Genomic DNA, 23851 nt, shown 5'->3' with positions numbered 1-23851 from the left:
CCCCTTTTCCAGACCCTACCACTACCGACTTCCCATTTAAGACGTTAGTGACGCGCGTGGGACTGACGAGCGCTTCGCTGCAGCAACCTGCTGAGCCTAGGACAATAGCGCCGAGTCTCACCTTCTTCGAGACCCCCCACCCCACCGCCTGGACCCCTTTTCCAGACCCTACCACTACCGACTTCCCATTTAAGACGTTCTCCCGCCCAAGACCCCCCCCTTCTCGTCGTCAAAGCCCTCCCACACTCCACACCTAATCCAGGCAGACTCCTGCCCTCCTAGATTTCCCCACCTCTAAAACTGCCTCCCAGATTGACACTCTCCGACGCCCTTCCCGAAACAACCTGGAAAAGAAAACCTCTGAGCTCTGCTTCCAGGCTGGGGCCCTCCCCGGAACCACCATAGCGGGTACCAAGGTGAGTAAGCAGGAGCCCGGACTGTCAGTACCGCATGTCCCGAAATGCTGTCCTTCCTAGCCTTACATTCATGTGCATAGGACTGGTGGAGTTGCAATGGAAAACTCGGTATCTCTTTTAAATACTAAGGTGGGGAAATGAGGGTTGGACGGCGGGTACGCCAGCTGCGCGTCACCTGACAGGTTTGCAGCTGTAGGTACGTTCCCGTTCGGCCGTTGGTATTTATACACGTTCAGAGCACGCGCGTTTCTGTTTTGATTGTGCTGACTGTCCTCGTGGGCAGATGGATATTCTGTGTGAGCGTTCTCTGCTCATCGGTCGATATTTCGTATGTGCATTCTGTGCTCAAGGGTCTCTTTTCTGTGGATTGTATGCTCCCGGGGAGCTGTTCGGTGCTCACGGTTCTGTGTTTCTTATATACATGTCGATCACGCGTATGTGCGTACTGTGTTCATGGCTCATTGTTGCAGAAACCCGTTCTGTGTTCAAAGGTTGCTTATTTCGTATGAAGATTCCGTATGTACAGTCTCAATGCCCGGCTCATTCATACTTGCGATCTTTGTTCACATGTTGATATTTATATGCCCGTTTATTTTTAGGTCTCGCTTACAGATAGCGAAAAACCTCTAGTGGACCACACTGGAAACTCATTGGGCTTAGAGCTAGCCTATCGCTTACCTTTGGTTAATTTTAGCTGCTTTCTTCTTATGTGATGGCGTTCCTTCTATGTCTTGTACAAAGGCCAGTGTTACTGCTTTTAATGCGGGAATACAGCGTGAATCCGAGTTAAAAGTAAGGGAAACAACTAAAGTGTTGCTTTGGTAAAATTTAAATGGGTAAGCACTTAGGTTTTCATATAATGTTGCCTCGGAACCCCTGAGAAATGCTGTTTGTGAGCGGGCCGTTACCAGTCGCACGAGTGATCAGCGGCAGATCTGGAGGGGAGGGGGTGGGGGGCACCGTCGGCTTTACCCCTCCCCTGTTCGCTACGACGCAGTGACGCGTGTGGGACTGACGAGCGCTTCGCTGCAGCAACCTGCTGAGCCTAGGACAGTAGCGCTGAGTCTCACCTTCTTCGAGACCCCCCACCCCACCGCCTGGACCCCTTTTCCAGACCCTACCACTACCGACTTCCCATTTAAGACGTTCTCCCGCCCAAGACCCCCCCCCTTCTCGTCGTCAAAGCCCTCCCACACTCCACACCTAATCCAGGCAGACTCCTGCCCTCCTAGATTTCCCCACCTTTAAAACTGCCTCCCAGATTGACACTCTCCGACGCCCTTCCCGAAACAACCTGGAAAAGAAAACCTCTGAGCTCTGCTTCCAGGCTGGGGCCCTCCCCGGAACCACCATAGCGGGTACCAAGGTGAGTAAGCAGGAGCCCGGACTGTCATGTGGAACAGGAGCCCATATTACCATCGATGCCCAGGCTGCTGGCGCTGTGCACCTCTTAGTTCCCATTCTGAATAGTTACCAAATAAAGAGACGGGTGCTGGGAGCAGGAATCACAAGAACAGGATTTATTACTCATGAGGAGAGCCTGTCATTTCCGACACGAAACAAGGTGTCATCGGGAGGTGCTCTAACAAAGTGAGCTGAGATACCGTCTTTTATACTTTACAAAACACTTGGCATTACAATCAGGACATTGTGACACAAAGAAAAGACATCCCCATAATCTTCGTGTCAATCCTACCCCACATATGTTCACAATAGGGACCCTTGACCTGCTGATAAGAGGGGAGGGTAATCACGCAGCTGAGTGTTCCGCCAATTTTTAGGATGTGTGCGCCTGATCGTAGCCCAGGGGGTGGGGTGGCCAGGATCAATAGTGGGTCCTTTGAAGAGGAGTGACTCCATACAATAAGCAGTAAACAGTATCTCCTGGCTTAGGCGATGACCTCAGACATGTGTGGACAGTCAATCGCGGAGGGAGGGTTTACTAACAGAGGGGTTATTCATGAAAGGAAAGGAGGTGCTGGTCAGGCGCGGCCGTGACTCCCAAGGACAGGGTCTTGCAGAAGAAGAAGGTTTATGACTTGCCCGTGTGAGGGAGAAGGGGAGGGGGGAAGCCAGGGTGTGCACAGGGACAGAGTCGCACAGAGAGAGAGGTCTTATGACCCGTACAGGAGAGAGCGGGGGCAGTCAGGTGCAGCTGGGGAGGGCTATGTCAGCTGAGGCGAAGGATGCCTCTTCAAGAGGAAATGGGGGGTTTGCGTGGGTCAAGCAGAAGGGTTGCCTTTCAGGGCAGGGTCGCGCAGAGGGAGAGGGTTTCATGGTCTATGCATGTGAGAGAGGGGGGGTTCAAATACGCGCAGAAGGGAAGCCGGTGATTCTAATGAGCGGAAAAAAAAGGCCAGGGTGCCTAGAATGGCTGTTATGTACATATGGGTACGGGCTTTTACTGGCGGAGTGATGCGGTCAATATTTTATGGTATTCATGGTGCTTACAGGGAGAGGAGTGGGAAAAGGGAAATGAACGTCGCTTATGTACATCAATTTTTCTAATTTTCCACAGTCCCGCATGTCCCGAAATGCTGTCCTTCCTAGCCTTACATTCATGTGCATAGGACTGGTGGAGTTGCAATGGAAAACTTGGTATCTCTTTTAAATTCTACGGTGGGGAAATGAGGGTTGGACGGCGGGTACGCCAGCTGCGCGTCACCTGACAGGTTTGCAGCTGTAGGTACGTTCCCGTTCGGCCGTTGGTATTTATACACGTTCAGAGCACGCGTGTTTCTGTTTTGATTGTGCTGACTGTCCTCGTGGGCAGATGGATATTCTGTGTGAGCGTTCTCTGCTCATCGGCCGATATTTTGTATGTGAATTTAAAACGTAGTTTCCCTTCTCCAACTCTACCAAGTTTAAGTCACCTTGGTGTCTTGGTGCCGACGGGGAAAGGAGCAGGGGGCGGGAGGGGGCGGGAAGGGGTAGAATCTGCTGCGTGGAGGAGGGGGCGGCGGCGGAATTCGGAGGAGGGGAGTGAGTGGGTGTGAAGAGGAGTGGAGGGGAGGGATAATTATTCCCGTCCGAGCCTGAGGGAAGAAACCGAGAAGGTCAGGAAGGCGGGTGCCGGCTCAATGCCGGAACAGATTCAGGGACATTCCTGAGGGCTTTTGGCTGACGTAGCGTGACGTCGCCAAAAGCCAAAAATTCTCGGGAACGCCTCGAATCTGGTCCGGCATTGACGGACAGGCCCGTCTTCCAATGGCTAGCCTCCATTTATGGAGCTAGCCAATGAAAGACGGGGGCCGTTCCATTCTCCCGTACTATTCTCATTAGGTTTTCGCCTGCGCGAAAAAGATGCGCAGAGCGCATCTTTTCGCCAGGCAAAACCTAAAAAGGAGGGCTGATGCCCCTGTAAATTGCTCTTTGTTATGGGTCCAAGCTTGAAGACAAACTAAAACGTCTGAACACCACCAGACAATGTGCAGGCGCTGCTTAATTGTGTCCTGGTGTTGGCAAATCACACTGGTACCAATTCAGCATATTAAACTCGGGCCAGACAGTTGGATTGGGGATTTGGCTGGTCCCCCCTTCATTCCAGCACTGAGTACATGGGATAATAGGCCCCACTGACTACATTTATGGGATTTCCCTAGGCTTAGTGCTTACTGAAGAGATTCAGTATTGCAGAGGAGTGGCTGGCACTTGATCCCAGACAAGTTTAGGCTTAAGAGAGAGTGTGACAGTAAGAGAAGCAATAGATGGAGCTATTTCATGTTATGTTGTTATGTGGCCTTTAGGGTCATTCTCGACATTGCTAAGTTAGCATGACCTCTGCTGACATGATGCTGCTTTTGCGCACGTTACTGCATGACTTTATTTTGCAAGACTCTGTTTTTGTCTTTCACTTGAGAACGGTCTGCTTTCTGCTTTCTCTGCTGTTCTTGGAGTTGTCTGAACATGATGTGCAAGGTCGCAAAACATGCCACTTGCTATGCTGTTCTGTCAGTCCCTATTACCTAGACAAAACTACACACAGCTGCACTGCTAGTGAGCTTGTGCTTTGATATTATTGAGTTGCATGTTGTTCACACACACTTGGACGGAATACTTTCCTTGGAGAAGAGCTATGCTGTTCCTATGATGTTAAGCTAACATCTAGTCTCTAAGGTATGTGGGTCTGCTGACAAAGCCCAGAGATCTTTCTTTATATAATAAACTATACCTTACCAAGGGGAGGATGGTCAGCCTTATAGTTCTTTTTCCATTGTCTATATATAATGACATCCCCCTTCATATTCTAAGGTATTCTAACAATCCTAACTGTGCTAGGTTTATGCACTTTGCTGCTGGTTGTGTCTCATATACTGCATTATAGAGCACAATAGTTAAAATACATATTTTGAACTATACAGTGACTCTGACTATCCTTATTGTGGACAAGTACGAGTGAGTGAGCGAAAGGGTATATCTTTCTACCGTGATTCCTGGGAGAGTCTGGAGTGTTGTTTTTTGGGTTGTCTAATCATTGGTAGCTTCCTGATTTTGTCGGACAATGAATGAGACACTATAGCTAGTCGATTTGGGGATTTTGGGCGCTAAGGTGGTAGGAAGGTACAACCCCTATACACCGAAGTCCTATTTTCCTGCGCATAGTTCTGTGTATGTGCAGAATCCCCACAACAATGTCTTGTTCAGAAGGTGTGCTGAGGGGTGGTGTTATACTATTATGTAATTCTATGTTATTTTGTGGGGTTGATAGGTATGGGATCCTATTTTGTACTAATCCATTTTTTGCAGCATTTGGATTCTTTGCCTAGTTTTATGTTTTTCAGTTAGTCATGTAATCTTTAATTTAGAAGTTCTTTAATGAACCTTTTTAGTTCTTTCAGCTTTCCATTGATACTGCTGAACTGGTGCCTGCACTGCATTTTTTTCTCCCATACGCAACACTTTCAGGGACTTTAGTGTTCCTGTAGGAAGGCCACTATGAACAGGGAAATTGGAAGTTGCCATCTCTGGGTGCATGGTACAACTCTCGACTGTGGTGTTTTATGCAGCCCTCAGTCTGCGTGAGTGGATCAGGCAGTGGGGGTCCTCTGCTTGGGTATTTTGTTCCACATTGTTGTAGGAGGGTGGTATAGAGAGGGTCGGTTATTGTCTTAGAGGTGTTCAATAAAAAGGTAGACCTTGTGACCTCCCACAGCTTACCCCATTTGGTTTGCAGTGGGTGTTCTGGTGCTGAAGCCCTCTAACTTGTGCTAGCTATGGCAGTGTTGTCACGTAGGCAATGGCTCTTGTGTGCTTCCAAACAACCTGAGTGGCTGCATGTCAGAGTCGTTCTTGTCCAACATTTTGGGTATATTGTTTCTGACGTCGGCTTTAATGGAAACAAGATTGTGGTGATAAATGTAGAAGCCAGAATATCGATGGGTCACTGTCTTGTGACCAGAATATTGAGGGACAAAATGTGAAAGAGATAAGTACATTGAGGCAGGAGTGAGTTTACTATTCTTAACTCCTCAACTACGTACCTTGAAGATATATAGATATATCATCAAGGGACGCATATGGAGAGTTATATATAAAACATCTATACACGCTTACCTTTTGATATTTTGTCCCTCAATAATTAGATCACAATAATGTGACCAGTCGATATTCTGGCTTTGCTCTTTCTGACCCACAACTGTAAAGATACCTCTGGGGTTCTTGTTTCTCTGCCTCCTTGTAGTTGGAACAGGTTTGTTCCCAAATTACAGTTTTTCTGTTGGACCCTATGTTGTTCTGTTTGATGTTCCCAGACTCATGCTGCTCAGTTTGGCGAGCACCTCTGTCCCATTGTACCCTTCCCCCTGCCTTCTTTTTCCAGTGTCAAAAGATTTGTCTCTGAGAGTCTATTTCCCCAAGGTCCGCTGTTCCCTGGCTCCTCCAGGCAGATATGCACCCACCCAGGGGTCGCTCAGCGAAGCAACATAGCTTTTCTTTTTGTAACATACTTAGGAAAGCTCACTTTCTGTAACAGGTAGAAGGTGAGAGGAAGCCCTTCTGTCTGAGACAGGTGAGCGGTAGCTTCTCTGTTGGCACTGAGCATGATATCTGCCAGCAGAGTAAGTGACTGATCTGCCACAAGGGAAGATTAGCTTAAATGTGTTTAGCAAGTGAGGGAGATCTGTGCTCAGTTGTCAAGGGCAGAGCAGTTCTGGTATCTGTGACAGGTGAGAGGCAGCCATGCTCCTGCACTCAGTGAGGGATGCACCAGCTGAGCAAAGACTGGCTCTGTCCTTAGTGGTGCTATAGGCTGGTGCCCCGGTCTCTAGACAAGTGACAGCCTATCCAGGGCCGTCCTAACAGCAATATACGCCGCCAGGCAAAGTAGTGCACTGGGCCCTGCCCACACAACCACTGACAGGAATATAAATGTTTAACAGAAAATCAGTGTTAAGTTCTGGTCTGCATGGGGCACCCTGGCAACTGCCTAGCGTGCCATGGTTTGAGACAGCACTGGGTCTGTCCCCTTCCCTCGTGCTATGAGTTCACTGAACTGGGCTCAGTAGGGCCGCAGGGAAACACAGGCTTAGCTGCTCCTTTCCACTAATCAATATATTTACCTACAGGCGTTGTGAGGCTGTCTGCATGGTATCAGTGATCAGTACATTTATTTGTAGAGCCTAGAGTTGCAGACCTAGTGGAAACGTGTATGAGATACGCGGGTGCTACTTGATAATTTTCCTAAAGAGTTTGGGCTTGAGGGAGCAGGGTGTCGCATGTGTATGAGACATAAGTGGCCATTGGTTGTTAAGAGCCCGCCCCTAGTGCTCTCCATTCATCGTCCATCATTTGTTTGCATAGCACTCCAATCGCAGCTCAGTAGAGCCTCTAGGTCCCCTTCAGGAAAGTTGCTGATGAGAGTGGTCTGATGAGCTTGCAGCTGTCTATGCCAAACCAGGGCTGTGCCTGTTCAGGCTTTCAGGGCTGTGCCCATTCATGCTCGGCACACATTACAAGTGCTACAGAAGGGTCAGAAGTCTGCATGTTTAGTATCAGGTATTCTGGACCAAGAGGGATGCCAGCAGCAGCTAGCTACCATCCACAGACACACTTATGTATCTGTACCTATCCTTGTGTCTGGATTGCTCTTCAGTGGCCAGTATTCTACAGGTCTTGAAAGAGCTGTGGAAATGTCCTGGTACACGAGGCAGCTGAAGTGATATGAGGAGCAGGGTCACCTGCCCAGAGCGACCAGAAAGATGGAGGGGTTATTTTCAAGAAAGATATGAGTAGCGTGCTACTCACCGAAAAGCGCTTCCACGCCTCGTCAGGGGTAGTAAGCCCTATATCAATACAATTACAATGTGCAATGAGAAGTGCTAATTGAATGTGAATGGAGGTGTGAGCCACTGCTGTGATTACTAGATGCCAACAACAAGTAAGTAGGTGTTAAGAGGAGTGGCTGGCACAGTCTGGCAAGGGGTTGAAGACAAGTTTCAGCTTGGAGAGCGGGACAGTAAGAGAAGCAATAGATGGAACTATATCATGTTATGTTATCTTCAGAAGGTGTGCTGTATTATACTATTATGTAATCCCATGTTATTTTGTGGGGTTGGTAGGTATGGTATGTTATTTTTTACTAATCCATTTCACGTTGGTTGGTGCTATATTAGGGGTGATATGGTACATTGTGGTATGAGAGGGATTTAATATTATATACTGTGGTGTAGTGTATGTTACACAATGTAATGTTATGCTATGTTATTTGATTATATGTGCTGTGTGGCGTTGTATTTTAGGGTATGTTTTGCTGTGCGATGGTATTTGGTGATTTTGCACGGTATGATACAACATGATGTGTCCTGGTATGGTATAGTATGATATGCTATGGTATCGTACAGGAGGCACAGGTCAGAGGGTGCAGATGGAAAGGTAAGAGGAAAGGCACTCCTATACCATACAAAAAGAACTTGAGATAGTACTGCAATTTCTCATTTATTGTTGAGAAATGTACTCTATCTTTTTACTGGTGAGGTGATCAAATACTAGATTTTCTTCATAGAAAATTGGTAGTACCACCTGTTATTGTGTTACTACCACTTTTCTCTAAATACAAAAGTCATGTTAAATGTGTAGAAAAAAATGATTTTGTAAACCTTCCGACATATTCTAAGAGATCGAGTTTCAAGTTCACTGCTCATAAGAGTTCCATCTGTGTACAGTGCTACATGAATCCAGGCGACCAGGACTCAAAACATTCAGTCTTTGGCTAGAGCGGCCTGTGCATTTTGGTAGTTGTAGCCTTAGTTTGCTCCAAATGGGCTAACTTTAAATTGTTGGGTCCTGGTGCTTTGTGTGGTGGTGAGTATAGGAGAGTAGGGTCTGCAATCCTATGATCACCCGGACTTTTTGCTTTTGTTTCACTGGTTTACGACTTTCTCGGGCTGTGGGCCTGACAATCAGACCCACAGCCTAGCTGTTCTCTCGCTAAATTGATATGTGTACCTTAGGTGCATTACCCAATTGGAACTGGGCCACCCTGTCAGACCCTGTAACTCAGGGCATCGGTGTACCCAGGGCCTACCAGGAGCTGAAGCATGTATTATGCCACCCCTGGATGGCCATCTAAATCTGACACAACTGGCTGCGTGACAGCTGGGGCAACGTGGCGTACTCGCCCGTTGCTGTAGGTATAGTATCCCTATGCCTAACCTTAGAATGGACACCCGAGTCCCTATCAGTCACTCCTATGGCAGGCCTTGACAATCCTGAAGGCAGAGTGCATGGAACTGTGTGAATTGGACTCCGGCACGAGCTGAGCCCGGTAGCAGCTTGCGGAACCAAGACCCAATGGCTGTTCCATGATAACGCGACCCATATCGGTAACTTCGGTCTCGCGTTATCAAGACATGTCGAGTAAGGTGTCATACGAATCGGGGTGCTGCCCTCTCACCATTCCTGGCGACGAGGTTGGCATTCCGCCCTTCTAGAGGGACACGACATGTACGTAACTGTGAACCCCGGTTAAAGTTAACTGAAGCCTCAGCTCCACAAAATGGACGCTGCCACCACAGACACAAGTCTGACCTCCTGCTGCTGGGAGTCCTTCCAGCGAGGAGAGCTTGGACAAAGGGTTTCCTGTCAAGGGCGGTGTTCGCACCGTCCCAGACAGGGTTTGTGTATTCTGGGTAGGTAGGGCTTTGCAAGAAGGTGACTGCGGAGTGGCACCCCGGTGCTCACTACGCATCTGCCGGCTAGAACCAGTTCCAGGGGCGCGCAGCCCCTGACCTGGGGAAAGTCCAGCAGGGGGAGAGGGGTGTAACTACCCCCCTTCCTGGTCCCACCCTTAGGGCAGGACCTAGTCATGTACCCGCCCCTTTCTTTAGGATAAAGGCCGGAGCGGGGACCCTTCCAAATTAGATCATCTTTGAATCAAGAATACTTTCTACGAAAGGACTTCGAGACTCTTCCCAAGATTTCTCCCTTGTGACTAAGGAGTAGTCACCCTGCATCCGCAGGCACCATCTAAGAACTCTGCGGTTTGCTGCAAGTCCTTCCTCAGGAATCCGACGACCCAGCTCGACGAGAACCGGCTTCCCTGGCACCTCTGACCTCTACCCACATCGTCAGCTCAGCTGAGATCTGTGGGTGCGACGAGACCTCGAGGGACCGGCCATCATCAAAACCTGCACGCTTTCTTAACCAGCACGACCATCGAAGCAATTCTCTGGTGAGTGCTCTGGGGTCCGAGAAGCCCCGACCCTGAGCAGCTCCAGCACCGAAGTGCAGTCTCCCAGCATCTCCACGATCTGCGTGGGGCCCTTCTGCTCGCTGCTCAGCACGTTGTCTGGTCACTAGCCGCTGGCTTGTGTCCTTCTTTGACGACATCCGACAACCAACGCTGCTGGTCTGGTTGCTCCAGACCGGCCCTTGCTCCCTTTTTCGAGATTAGCACCCCGGACCCTCCTGGTCCACTCAAGACGCCATCTTAGGCCCACCACGTGGCCCTGAGATCTGCCAAGGCTTGTTGCCCCAATCCTGGGCCCAGCGACGCCGACAGCATCAATCTTCGTGGGACAGCTCGCACCTCCATCCGGGTCGCCGACAACGCCTCCAGGTCCGTGAGACTGCAGAGCCTAGCGTCGCCCACTCACCTAGTCGAGGTGACGGCCATCCGGTGCCTTCCTGGTACCCTCTGACTACTGGCTAGTAGTACGAACTTGGTCCCCTCTGCTTTCAGGTATCATCGATCTCTGATCCAGGCTTGGATCTCTACGAACTATTCATCACTGGTCGCCGGCCAGCAACTCCTTTTCTTCCGGCTCCTGGCTCGTCAGCGAAGACCCCCGACGCCTGTAAGACTTGTGCAGCCGCAGCCCTCGTGGCTAGGTAACTTCGGCATTTCGGTGCCTGCATAGCCTCCTTACTCTAGGGTCCCGAGTCCCTCGCTTCCGACTTGCCTTATCGGGTCCGCCCGAGACCACTAAACTTTCCGTGCCCTTGGGCACTTGTTTTTAATTGTGCACTTGAAGTATTTTCTAAGAGCTTTGGTTCTGTGCTTAGTACCCTGTCCTCATAAAGAGTACAGAGCTGTTGTGATTCTTAATAAATATACTGTTTATTTTCATAACACTTGTGTGGTGTCCTTTCACTTGGTGTTCAAGGGGTATGTGATGGTATTACAGCTGGCTTAACACGCCCTCTAGAGTTTAGCCCGAAGACTGCTCGTATCCACGCTACTAGGATAGCTGGTCTAAGGTTGACTTACAACCAATCACCATAAGGGTCGTTGGAACGATACATAGTGGTCGCTAGAATAGCGAATGCTGCATATCGGGCCACCTTCTCACATTGGTGAGCAGCGGTTGGGATTTGAGCTTGCTGTTGTTTTACCACGCGTATCCTAAGAATATCTTGTGAAAGATCGCATAAGTACTCCAGGTACATATAACTTAGCTTAGAATACTCTGAGTTCTACTGAACCAGCTGTTGTAGCTCCTCAAGGCTTAGCACACCTTGGCTACAACTCCTAGCAAGGGATCAGTAGGTAAACCCATAGTGTAGGTAGGTGCATCACTTACACCACACTAGAAGCAGCATGTCGGACAAAGGAGGAAACTCTGAGTCTCCCCTTGTGTCAGTCGATCTTCCACAGGTCACCTCCAGATATGCTGCACTTAGCTTCCACGAGATGCGACAGATCTGTACATCTCGGAAGTTAAAACAGGGTGCAAACCCTACCATTCCGTTTCTGATTGGTCTCTTGGAGACTTATGATGCTAGGAGGGCGGGTAACACCGACCCTTCTCATCCAGAAATGGAGATGCCTCCCCTCGAGAGAACCCGAGGTGACCCTGACCTTATCCATCTCTCCGCCGAGGGTGAAGAGGAGGACGAGGAGCCAGAGACATCTGGGGACGAGGCAGACCAAGGTCCAGTCGTAGTTAGGCAGCTAACTCAGGACAACTTATGCCGGCACGAGATTGGTACTAGGGGACCCCTGGGCCCTCTCTCGGGCCAGCTTAACATTGGGAACGGACGAGTTAGGTCTCTGTCGAGAGGCTCTAACAGATCCGCTCGAACCAATGGCTCTCGAGGTTCTGCTCGAAGAGGGATGACATCACCTCAGAGGAGAATGTACGAAGCAAAGGAGAGGGAAGTCAATCTGCGGATCGAGAGGGAAGAACTTGCCCTAGCCAAAGAGAGACTTGCCTTTGCTCGAGAGCAAGAGTTGAGTGGGACAATTCCCACTTGTGGCAGCATTCCCCCACGGGAACCCAGGAGTTTAGACACTAAGCACCTGAATAAGATAGTGCCCCCCCCTTTAAGCAAGGGGACGACATCCACAAATGGATTACTGCTTTGGAGCGGGCCTGCACTGTACAGTGCATCCCCCAGAGTCGGTGGGCAGCTATCTTGTGGCTCTCCTTTGACGGTAAAGGTAGAGATAAGCTCCTCACTACTAGAGTCGAGGACGCTAACAATTACCAGGTCCTGAAGAACACACTGATTGATGGGTTCGGCCTAACCACTGAGCAGTACAGGTTGCTGTTCAGGGATACCCAGAAAACTCAGTCTCAGGACTGGTCTGATTTCGTTGATTGTGCCACTAAGGCTTTGGAGGGCTAGTTGCTGGGCAGTAAGGTTACTGATTACACAGGATTGTATAATTTGATCATGCGAGAACAGATTTTAAACAATTGTCAGAACCAGTTGTTGCATCAGCACCTTGTCGACTCGGATCTGACCTCTCCCCAAGAATTGGGAAAGAAGGCAGACAGATGGGTCAGAACAAGGGTTAAGCAAAACCAGGGCCAGAACCAGGGTGGTCAGAAGAAAGCAGACCAGAAGGGTAAAGATTCGAAAGGGGAACAAACTGACCAAAAGTCTTCGACAGGTCCCCAACAACCCAAAGAGGGGGGGGGGTCAGGCTTCCCAGAAAAAGAAGAATCAAGAAGGCCAATCGAAAAGGTGGTGCCAATACTGTGAAAGTAAAACTCACTGGTTTAGTGAGTGCACCAAGAAAGGAGGGCAGACTCCTGCTACTGCAGCCCCTAAGGCACCTGTGCCCCCTACTACAGCCAGCAGTAGTAGTGCGCCTCCCACGGGACTAGTTGGGTTAACCTTGGGTTCTGAGGGGTATGACAACTTAGTTGGCACACTCACTCAGGCTGTCCTTGTCTGTACAGGGGATGAGGATATATCCCCTGATGTCAGTCCCAATACTTTGGGCAAATACCGACAGACGCCTTTAATAAATGGAAGAATGGCTCAGGCCTATAGGGACACTTGTGCCAGCGTCACCATGGTGACGCCTAACTTTGTGGACCCTGGACAGATCATGCCAGGTACAGATTTCCTGGTGACCAATGCCAGCAACGTCACTACCAGTCATAGTATGGCGATTGTTGCTTTCTCCTGGGGAGGGGTAAATGGCCAGAAAAAGGTTGTTGTTAGTTCAGACCTCCCAGTGGATTGTTTGTTGGGCAATGATTTGGAGTCATCACAATGGTCAGAAGTGGAGCAACGGACTCACATGGAGATGTTAGGCTTGCCAGCACACGTGTTTGCTGTGACCAGGTCACAGGTCAGACGATGCCCCACTGAACAGGTGCTGGATCCTTGAACAACGGACCAGACACCTCCCAAGAAGAAGAGCAGTCGGGTTAAGGCTCCGCCTTCCCCCTTGCCCCAGGTCGAGGATCAAGTCTCAGAGGAGGCTGACCTCCAGGAATTGCGGGAAACTGAACCTAAAGAACTCAAACTTGATCAAGTTGAGTTTCTGGGCTCAGGGGGACCCACACGAGAGGACCTGGGGAAGGACCAGTTAGACTGCCCTTCCCTTGAACCCCTCAGACAGCAGGCTGCTGCTGAGGCTGCTGGGAACGCCACAGGTACCCACAAGGTATACTGGGAAGATGGACTCCTGTACACTGAGGTACGAGACCCCAAGCCTGGCATGACCAGGAGGCTGGTCGTCCCCTTGTCTCAGCGTGGTTTCCTCCTTACCTTGGCCCACGAGATTCCCTTAGCAGGACACTTAGGCCAGACGAAGACGTGGGACAGGCTTGTCTCGCACTTTCACTGGCCTCACATGAACGAAGATACCAAGGAGTTTTGCCGCTCCTGTGTCACTTGTCAAGCCAGTGGTAAGTTAGGTGGCACGACAAAGGCCCCCCTTATACCAATGCCTGTGGTGGGGGTGCCCTTTGAACGGGTGGAGATTGACATCGTCGGTCCCATGGAACCACCAACAGCATCAGGGCACAAGTTTATACTGGTGGTAGTGGATCATGCCACCAGGTATCCTGAAGCTATTCCCCTTAGGACCACTACAGCGCCTGTTGTGGCAAGAGCCCTAGTTGGAGTATTCTCCAGAGTGGGCTTCCCTAAGGAGGTCGTCTCCGACAGAGGTGCAAACTTTATGTCGAGCTACTTAACTGCTATGTGGAAGGAATGTGGTGTCAACTACAAGTTCACTACACCCTATCATCCACAATGCAATGGGCTTGTTGAGAGATTCAACAGGACCCTAAAAGGGATGATTCATGGACTACCTGAAAAGCTTCGGCGTAGATGGGACGTCCTGATCCCCTGCCTTTTATTCGCTTACCGAGAAGTCCCACAGAAGGGGGTTGGCTACAGCCCTTTTGAACTTTTGTACGGGCATCCTGTAAGAGGACCCCTATGTTTGGTGAAGGAAGGATGGGAGAGACCTCTCAAAAATCCTGCAACTAACATAGTGGACTATGTGCTTGGTCTCCGCCTGCGGATGGCTGAATACATGGAGAAGGCATCCGAAAACCTTAAGGCCAGCCAAGAACTCCAAAAAACTTGGCATGACCAAAAGGCTGTCTTGACTGTTTACCAGCCCGGACAGAAGGTGTGGGTGTTGGAGCCAGTGACCCCAGCAGCACTCAAGGACAAATGGTCCGGGCCCTACACCATCCTGGAGAAAAAGGGAGAGGTCACCTACCTGGTAGACCTGGGAACTCCCCGGAGCCCCCATAGGGTGCTTCATGTCAACAGGCTCAAAGCATATGTCGACAGGAAGGACATGAGTTTGCTCATGGCCATAGATGAGGGACAGGAAGAGGAGAGTGACCCTCTCCCCGACCTGCTCACTCAGAATCCTGACGATGGATCGGTAGATGGTGTTGTCTTTTGTGGCAGCCTCTCCGAACATCAACAGGAGGATTGTAAACAGGTTCTTCAATCCTTCCGGCATATGTTCTCTCTAACACCCAGTCAGACCAATTGGTGCACCCATGAGGTTGACACTGGTGACAGCTTGCCCGTCAAGAGTATAATCTACCGGCAGCCTGATCACGTTAGAGACTGCATCAAGAGTGAAGTGCAGAAAATGTTGGAGCTGGGAGTCATTGAACCCTCGGATAGCCCTTGGGCTAGTCCCGTAGTTCTAGTGCCGAAACCTCACACCCCGGGCGGTAAGAAAGAGATGAGGTTCTGCGTAGACTACAGGGGTCTCAATGCAGTCACTAAGACTGACGCCCACCCAATACCAAGGGCAGACGAGCTTATCGATAGATTGCCTTCGGCCAACTACTTAAGTACGTTTGACCTGACAGCTGGGTATTGGCAAATCAGGTTAGCTGAGGACGCCAAGCCTAAGACCGCATTTTCTACCCCTGGTGGGCATTATCAGTTCGTGGTGATGCCCTTTGGTTTGAAAAATGCACCTGCCACCTTCCAACGGTTGGTGAATCACGTTCTCACCGGGCTGGATGACTTCTGTGCGGCGTATCTTGACGATATTGCTGTCTTTAGCTCCACCTGGGAGGATCACCTGGTCCACCTGCGGAAAGTGTTAGAGGCTCTGCAAGCAGCAGGTCTCACTATCAAGGCTACCAAGTGCCAGATAGGGCAGACACAGGTTGTATACTTGGGCCACCTTGTCGGTGGAGGCCAAGTTCAACCACTGGAGAGCAAGATACAGTCAATCAGGGACTGGGCTCCTCCAACCACCCAGACTCAGGTTCGAGCTTTCTTGGGCCTGACTGGTTACTACCGGAAGTTCGTCAGAAATTACGGATCGATTGTGACTCCGCTCAATGAACTGACGAGTAAGAAAATGCCAAAAAAGGTTCAGTGGACAGCGAGCTGTCAAAAAGTATTCGATGACCTAAAACAGGCCATGTGCACGGCACCTATCCTCAAGAGTCCAGACTACTCCAAACCATTCATTGTCCAAACAGATGCTTCTGAGTTGGGTGTGGGAGCTGTTCTATCTCAACTGAATTTTGATGGTAATGACCAGCCTATTGCTTTTATAAGCAGACGGCTGACCCCCAGAGAGAAAAATTGGTCAGCTATAGAGAGGGAGGCCTTCGCTGTGGTGTGGGCCCTGAAGAAACTGAGGCCATACTTGTTTGGCACTCATTTCAAGATTCAGACCGACCATAAGCCCCTCCTATGGCTAAATCAGATGAAGGGTGAAAACCCCAAACTGCTTAGGTGGTCCATTTCCCTACAGGGGATGGACTTCACAGTGGAGCATAGACCTGGCACTGATCATGGCAATGCAGATGGGCTCTCCAGGTATTTCCACTTAGAACAAGAAGACTCACCTGGTCAAGGTTAGCTTATTGTCCCAACGTTTGGGGGGGGGGGGGGGTCATGTAGGAGAGTAGGGTCTGCAATCCTATGATCACCCGGACTTTTTGCTTTTGTTTCACTGGTTTACGACTTTCTCGGGCTGTGGGCCTGCCAATCAGACCCACAGCCTAGCTGTTCTCTCGCTAAATTGATATGTGTACCTTAGGTGCATTACCCAATTGGAACTGGGCCACCCTGTCAGACCCTGTAACTCAGGGCATCGGTGTACCCAGGGCCTACCAGGAGCTGAAGCATGTATTATGCCACCCCTGGATGGCCATCTAAATCTGACACAACTGGCTGCGTGACAGCTGGGGCAACGTGGCGTACTCGCCCGTTGCTGTAGGTATAGTATCCCTATGCCTAACCTTAGAATGGACACCCGAGTCCCTATCAGTCACTCCTATGGCAGGCCTTGACAATCCTGAAGGCAGAGTGCATGGAACTGTGTGAATTGGACTCCGGCACGAGCCGAGCCCGGTTGCAGCTTGCGGAACCAAGACCCAATGGCTGTTCCATGATAACGCGACCCATATCGGTAACTTCGGTCTCGCGTTATCAAGACATGTCGAGTAAGGTGTCATACGAATCGGGGTGCTGCCCTCTCACCTTTCCTGGCGACGAGGTTGGCATTCCGCCCTTCTAGAGGGACACGACATGTACGTAACTGTGAACCCCGGTTAAAGTTAACTGAAGCCTCAGCTCCACAAAATGGACGCTGCCACCACAGACACAAGTCTGACCTCCTGCTGCTGGGAGTCTTTCCAGCGAGGAGAGCTTGGACAAAGGGTTTCCTGTCAAGGGCGGTGTTCGCACCGTCCCAGACAGGGTTTGTGTATTCTGGGTAGGTAGGGCTTTGCAAGAAGGTGACTGCGGAGTGGCACCCCGGTGCTCACTACGCATCTGCCGGCTAGAACCAGTTCCAGGGGCGCGCAGCCCCTGACCTGGGGAAAGTCCAGCAGGGGGAGAGGGGTGTAACTACCCCCCTTCCTGGTCCCACCCTTAGGGCAGGACCTAGTCATGTACCCGCCCCTTTCTTTAGGATAAAGGCCGGAGCGGGGACCCTTCCAAATTAGATCATCTTTGAATCAAGAATACTTTCTACGAAAGGACTTCGAGACTCTTCCCAAGATTTCTCCCTTGTGACTAAGGAGTAGTCACCCTGCATCCGCAGGCACCATCTAAGAACTCTGCGGTTTGCTGCAAGTCCTTCCTCAGGAATCCGACGACCCAGCTTGACGAGAACCGGCTTCCCTGGCACCTCTGACCTCTACCCACATCGTCAGCTCAGCTGAGATCTGTGGGTGCGACGAGACCTCGAGGGACCGGCCATCATCAAAACCTGCACGCTTTCTTAACCAGCACGACCATCGAAGCAATTCTCTGGTGAGTGCTCTGGGGTCCGAGAAGCCCCGACCCTGAGCAGCTTAAGCACCGAAGTGCAGTCTCCCAGCATCTCCACGATCTGCGTGGGGCCCTTCTGCTCGCTGCTCAGCACGTTGTCTGGTCACTAGCCGCTGGCTTGTGTCCTTCTTTGACGACATCCGACAACCAACGCTGCTGGTCTGGTTGCTCCAGACCGGCCCTTGCTCCCTTTTTCGAGAGGAGCACCCCGGACCCTCCTGGTCCACTCAAGACGCCATCTTAGGCCCACCACGTGGTCCTGAGATCTGCCAAGGCTTGTTGCCACAATCCTGGGCCCAGCGACGCCGACAGCATCAATCTTCGTGGGACAGCTCGCACCTCCTTCCGGGTCGCCGACAACGCCTCCTGGTCCGTGAGACTGCAGAGCCTAGCGTCGCCCACTCACCTAGTCGAGGTGACGGCCATCCGGTGCCTTCCTGGTACCCTCTGACTACTGGCTAGTAGTACGAACTTGGTCCCCTCTGCTTTCAGGTATCATCGATCTCTGATCCAGGCTTGGATCTCTACGAACTATTCATCACTGGTCGCCGGCCAGCAACTCCTTTTCTTCCGCCTCCTGGCTCGTCAGCGAAGACCCCCGACGCCTGTAAGACTTGTGCAGCCGCAGCCCTCGTGGCTAGGTAACTTCGGCATTTCGGTGCCTGCATAGCCTCCTTACTCTAGGGTCCCGAGTCCCTCGCTTCCGACTTGCCTTATCGGGTCCGCCCGAGACCACTAAACTTTCCGTGCCCTCGGGCACTTGTTTTTAATTGTGCACTTGAAGTATTTTCTAAGAGCTTTGGTTCTGTGCTTAGTACCCTGTCCTCATACTCATAAAGAGTACAGGGCTGTTGTGATTCTTAATAAATATACTGTTTATTTTCATAACACTTGTGTGGTGTCCTTTCACTTGGTGTTCAAGGGGTATGTGATGGTATTACAGCTGGCTTAACATGCCCTCTAGAGTTTAGCCCGAAGACTGCTCGTATCCACGCTACTAGGATAGCTGGTCTAAGGTTGACTTACAACCAATCACCATAAGGGTCGTTGGAACGATACATATTGGTCGCTAGAATAGCGAACGCTGCATATCGGGCCACCTTCTCACAGTGAGTTGGAGTAATATGTAACCTTCCCTATGCCGCTCCCTCAAGTACTTGTAACTATGAGTGTGGACAAACTGAGACTGTGGTTGACTTATTGTTGAACTGTTTTAAATCGTAGTCAAAAACAGATCTCCTTTAGGTATAATTCATACAATGGAGCCAAACCACTCTTTACATCCAAACTATCACCAGAACATAACACCATCAAATGCCAAATATATGCACAATATAAACATATTTTATTTAAAAAAATCTTCATTTATTCATAAGGAAAAGATCATTATACATCATTGAAAAAGATAAAAACATACACATATTTCAATCTTCACAATTGATCATAGGGAGAATTTGCTAGAAGAAATACTTTCTAATCATCAAAAAGCACATACACTAGATCAAGATCATTTGCGAGACATAGACAGTCTTATACATTTGATAGTAACAGTTTCACAAATGTAACCACAATCTATAGTGTGCCTTTTTATAGTATGCGTTGACGCGTTTCAGTGGATGTCTGTGTTCAAACCACCACCTTCCTCAGGACAAGATATAGTCACTCCCACATGTATTTATGAATCTGAAACAGTTTCAGGATACACATCTAGTTTCCACTGCAGTACATATTACTTGCAGGCCTAAATACGAGATTTAACAAATCTCTCCATGGGACATCCTCTTCGGCTATAGGAGTACAACTTTTAAAAAATCAAGAGATTCCTAGTACTGATGCTCCAGTTAAAAGATGTAGTTCCCTGCCGCTTGACATTTTATTGCGCTTTATTCGTCTGGCGTATTTATCAGTTGGATGCCCAGTGCTTTTAAAAAAAACCAATATCTTCTTAGTATTCATAAAACAATCCTCTTCACGAATTCACAAGATATAAACAGTTCTGGCCGAACGTGTTATTTCTTATTAGACACGATCCAGACCAAAATCGGGGCAGAAAACCTCCGCAGTCGATATAGTCTCTCCTTTGTTTTAAATGTCTGAGACTTTTAACATCTTACACTTTCCGTATATTTTCATTGTGTGATTGGGTTTGATTTGATAGATTTATTGAGCACCAATTTAATGTCTGCCACGCAAAATCAATATTAGCCACTAGATCGCATTGCACACATTGCACTTTTTAGGTTGCGGCCTGCTTAGGCTGCGCTTGCGCAGCCTCGCCGGCGAAATCTTATGTTTTTCAGTGAGGGGCTTGAACCCGCCCCTCTTCTCCATTGGCTGGCTTCCTAAACGGAGGCCAGCCCCGTGTTTTTGGGATTGAGGAGCGTGTTTTTTTAGGTTCTTTCTCTCCTCTTCCCATTGGCTGGAATTTTACATTCCAGCCAATGGGAAGAGGAGAGAAAGAAAAACACGCCCCGGAATCTGAAAATGACGGGGGTTTCTCCGAGGCATTTCTGCTTCGCCGCCGAGAAACATAGTTGTGTGGAGCGCTCCTCTCTTGTTTTCTCTTCTTCTTCCCTCTTCTACTTTCTCCTCTCCCTCTCCTTTCCAGCTCTCCTGTACCTCCTTTCCACTACACCACAGGGATCTCTCTTAGCTCTGCAGACTAAGCCCACAGAACCTTCCCTGGCAGAAGTGTCCGCGCCATTCGGAAAAGTCTGAAACTCCTGGCCGCTCATGGAGATGCACACAAGTATTTCAGGGTTAGTTCATGGTCGCTTCCCCCATTCCGGTCACTGGAGGGTGAAATCCGATCCGGGCTGTGGGGTCCTCCCTCTCCAGGCCCCATTGTGATTCAAGTGTAATTCCAGCCTTTGAGATGGTGATCGTCAGGAGCAAGGGGTCGTGAAGCCTCTGACCAGGCCTGAGGAGACGAGCTCGCCCAACGCTACCTGCACGGAGGCGGGAGCACGGGCAGCGAGGGCCTCTCCTCCCGGAGCACCACTCATCCGGGGACCCGGAGCTCGGAGGGCCTCGGTGCACGACGAGCGGTGGCCCTGTAAAGCTAATTTCAGTAAGTGGGGGTGGTCGAAAGAGTTTTTCAACTCAGTGTGCGACACAGGTTGAATAGTTTCTGCAGAAAGATGTCCCGCTGTTTGACAATTGTCATTTGTGGTGGGCGGAGTTCAGTGTAAATGGAATAGTGCACCACTGTGAATACATAATGGGGGACATGCGAGCCATCACTCCCAATTGTGAAGTGCGAGGGAAGAGGGGAGTGTTGGATTCTCAGCCTTGAGTAGGTTGGGTAGGTGGAAGGTTGAGGTCGGTAGGATTTCACCAAGGTAGTGTTTGTGTATTTCTGTTCAGCACTCGTGACCAATACCCGGAAGATATAAATGTGTGATTTTGCGCTATGGGAGTGCTATGTAACAATCGCGGTGCATGATGGGTGGGAAAGCATTTCGCCAGTCATTATCCTCTTGAGAAAACGGTGGGATTTAAGATTTCGCTAGAAAAAGGCAGTGTTTTCCAAAGTACTTTTGGGCTGATGGTTCAGCTAGCAGATCAGTCATGAGCTCAGAACCTCGAAACTAAGCTTGCAGTTTTAAACCGTTGGTTTGCGTAAAATTATACTGCAGCCAGGGCAACACTTGACCTACAGGAGAGCACAGGCCTTCGAGCTGCACGGGTTCCGTGCAAGGTACATTTTTTTTTAATTTCTTTTTTATTTAATGCATTTTTATAAAGCGCGGACTTTACCCGAAGGTGTCAGAGCGCTGTACAATAGAACCAGTTATGTTACATGAGAGAAATGGTACAAAATAAGACGTCACAAAAATCAACAGGAGAGGTAGAGTAAACATAACAAGGGCACCGCCAGCACCAACGTGGCGCACAGCGGGCCCAGGCACCAGCAGAGGAGGAGCAGCAGCAGCGGGAAGCCAGCCGGTATTTTTCGCTTTTCTTGTCTTGCCTCTGTGATCGTTTTTTCTTGCCTCTGTGATCGATTTTTCTTGCCTCTGTCCCCTGCTTGTGATAGTTTTTTCTTGCCTCTGTCCCCTGCTTGTGATCGTTTTGCTGTGTGTGTGTGGCTCGCTGTGTGTGTGTGTGGCTCTGTGCCCGTTAATACTCTCTACTACCCTCTAATGCTCACCTATTGCCATTGTAAATGACAATACCATTTATGTTTTTTTTTAAAACGAAAAATGAAAAAAAATGCCATTTGCAATGCCAATAGCTCTAACTTTAACAAAGCCGAGACCATTGCATTGTAAATGCTTGTTTTTATTTTTGTCATGTATTGTAAGAATCCTGAAGTGCACCTGTTCACATTTGGCCTTGGTGTAGTGCCAGGACTCTAGATACCAGGCAAAGCAAAAACTCCTGATATTATGGTGTTTCTTCCCGCCCACGATCACCGTCTTCGCCGCATTTGCCATTTGTCAGCGTGGCCGGGCAGAAACCATGTGATCTTTGTGAGATTTGCAGCTGTGACGCTAATAAGTTTGGACTTCAGAAAATAGACCAAACTGCAGTAGCAGATGTTCCCATTGAACTGTGAAAGTCAGCACATGGCTACCAGCCAGCTTTTTATCTTTAGAACAGGATTCTAACTTTAGAGTAGTTTTGATAAGAATCCTAATTTTCGATATGTCTTCCTTTCTCTACAGAACCAGCTCGTGGGTGTTGTTTTGGCGATTCTCGGCAGTTTCCTAATCAGCATCGCCCTAAATCTGCAGGTAAGAGCAATGTGATCCTGCGGCCTAGATTTACTTACGCTTTGTGCCGGCGCAAAGCAATGTAAAGTGGAGCAAAGTCTTACAATTGAGTGCAAAATTTGTTTTGATTTGGAAAGTTTTTTTTCTTCTCAGTGTAAAAAACCCATTGTGCTGATTTGAATCAATTGGCATCATTACTAGGGCTGGTCAACACAAATACCTATGGGTTTTAATGCAAAGCGCAGTCTACTAAGCTAGCGAGACTGGCTTTAAGCCAAAAACACCTCCTTGAAGGCAGTGTTGACATGGGGAAACATTTGGAATTCTCCAAATATGCCCATGTGTTGCATGTGTGCTGCAGTGCACAACACACATCCAATGCTGGGATTCTTCTGAATTTTTCTAGGCTCAGATTGTGTATTGAGGATCTTGCTCCCAGTGCAAATCCTAGGCCAAATAGCACAATCTTTCCTCTGCACCACTGTGCGCAGCTGTGCTTCGCGCAAAGCAGCATGCTTGTTCATCACTGGAGAGAATGACATCAGCAGCAGGCCAAGCTACACTGTGTTTTGTCCCTGGCACTATGCAACACAACACATTTGGTTGCTTTGCTGTGTTGCCTGGAATTTATGTAAATCTGGCACTGTCTCAAAAGGTTGTGCACAATTCAGTATATAGCAAACCCACTCTTAATAACAAATAAAGGAAGGAATCCTTAAATATGTTGCATGAATAAATGCATTAAAATTAACCCAGTGTTCTGCATTTATCTTTGAATTAAATAATATTTTGACATTTTCATTAAGACACCAATTCCGACTACACTATTGTGACGTACAAGCATTTAAAGTTATGGCGTGTGTTTCACCAAGTCATCTCTTGCTGGCCTATGGCTTCAGTGTGTCAGTGATCACATATTCTGCTCTCTGTTACAGAAGGGAATCCTTGTAATGCAGGAACTTTTGACAATGGTTATTCTTTGAAAGGTTCCGAGTGCGTTTCACTACATTGATGAACAAATTGTCCTGTCACCCCAAGAGCAGTTGCAAACATCCCCACCAAGCCGTTTATACACCATTATTGATTAATATCCCCTGAAGTCCGGGGATTATCAGCCTTTTTTGGGTGTCCTTGGATTTTCATGGTCTTGGAAAAGTTGGCATTGACACTTTCACAGAGCCATGCTCATAATCATGGCCTCTTTGTTTACTTGCTGTCAGACTGGTAAATATGTTGCATGCTGCATCGGACAAAAATTGC

General features: G+C 49.1%; 1 protein-coding gene across 2 annotated transcripts in view; it reads left to right on the top strand.

The window, feature by feature from the left end:
* The window catches only part of NIPAL2 (NIPA like domain containing 2), a 590087-nt gene that overhangs the window by 140772 nt on the left and 425464 nt on the right, over positions 1–23851 (top strand). For both annotated transcript variants that reach the window (XR_015309920.1, XM_086966045.1), the window contains exon 2: positions 22544–22612. Coding sequence is in view for 1 of the 2 variants with exons in the window: in XM_086966045.1 (XP_086822171.1) it covers positions 22544–22612 (69 nt within the window). In the remaining variant the exon portion in view is untranslated. The remainder of the gene's footprint in view (positions 1–22543; positions 22613–23851) is intronic.

The sequence above is a fragment of the Lissotriton vulgaris genome, chromosome 4_1 (assembly GCF_964263255.1).
Source record: "Lissotriton vulgaris chromosome 4_1, aLisVul1.2, whole genome shotgun sequence".
Lineage (NCBI taxonomy): Eukaryota > Metazoa > Chordata > Amphibia > Caudata > Salamandridae > Lissotriton > Lissotriton vulgaris.
The sequence above is the reverse complement of the archived record's forward strand: the minus strand, read 5'-3'. Positions and strand labels throughout refer to the sequence as shown.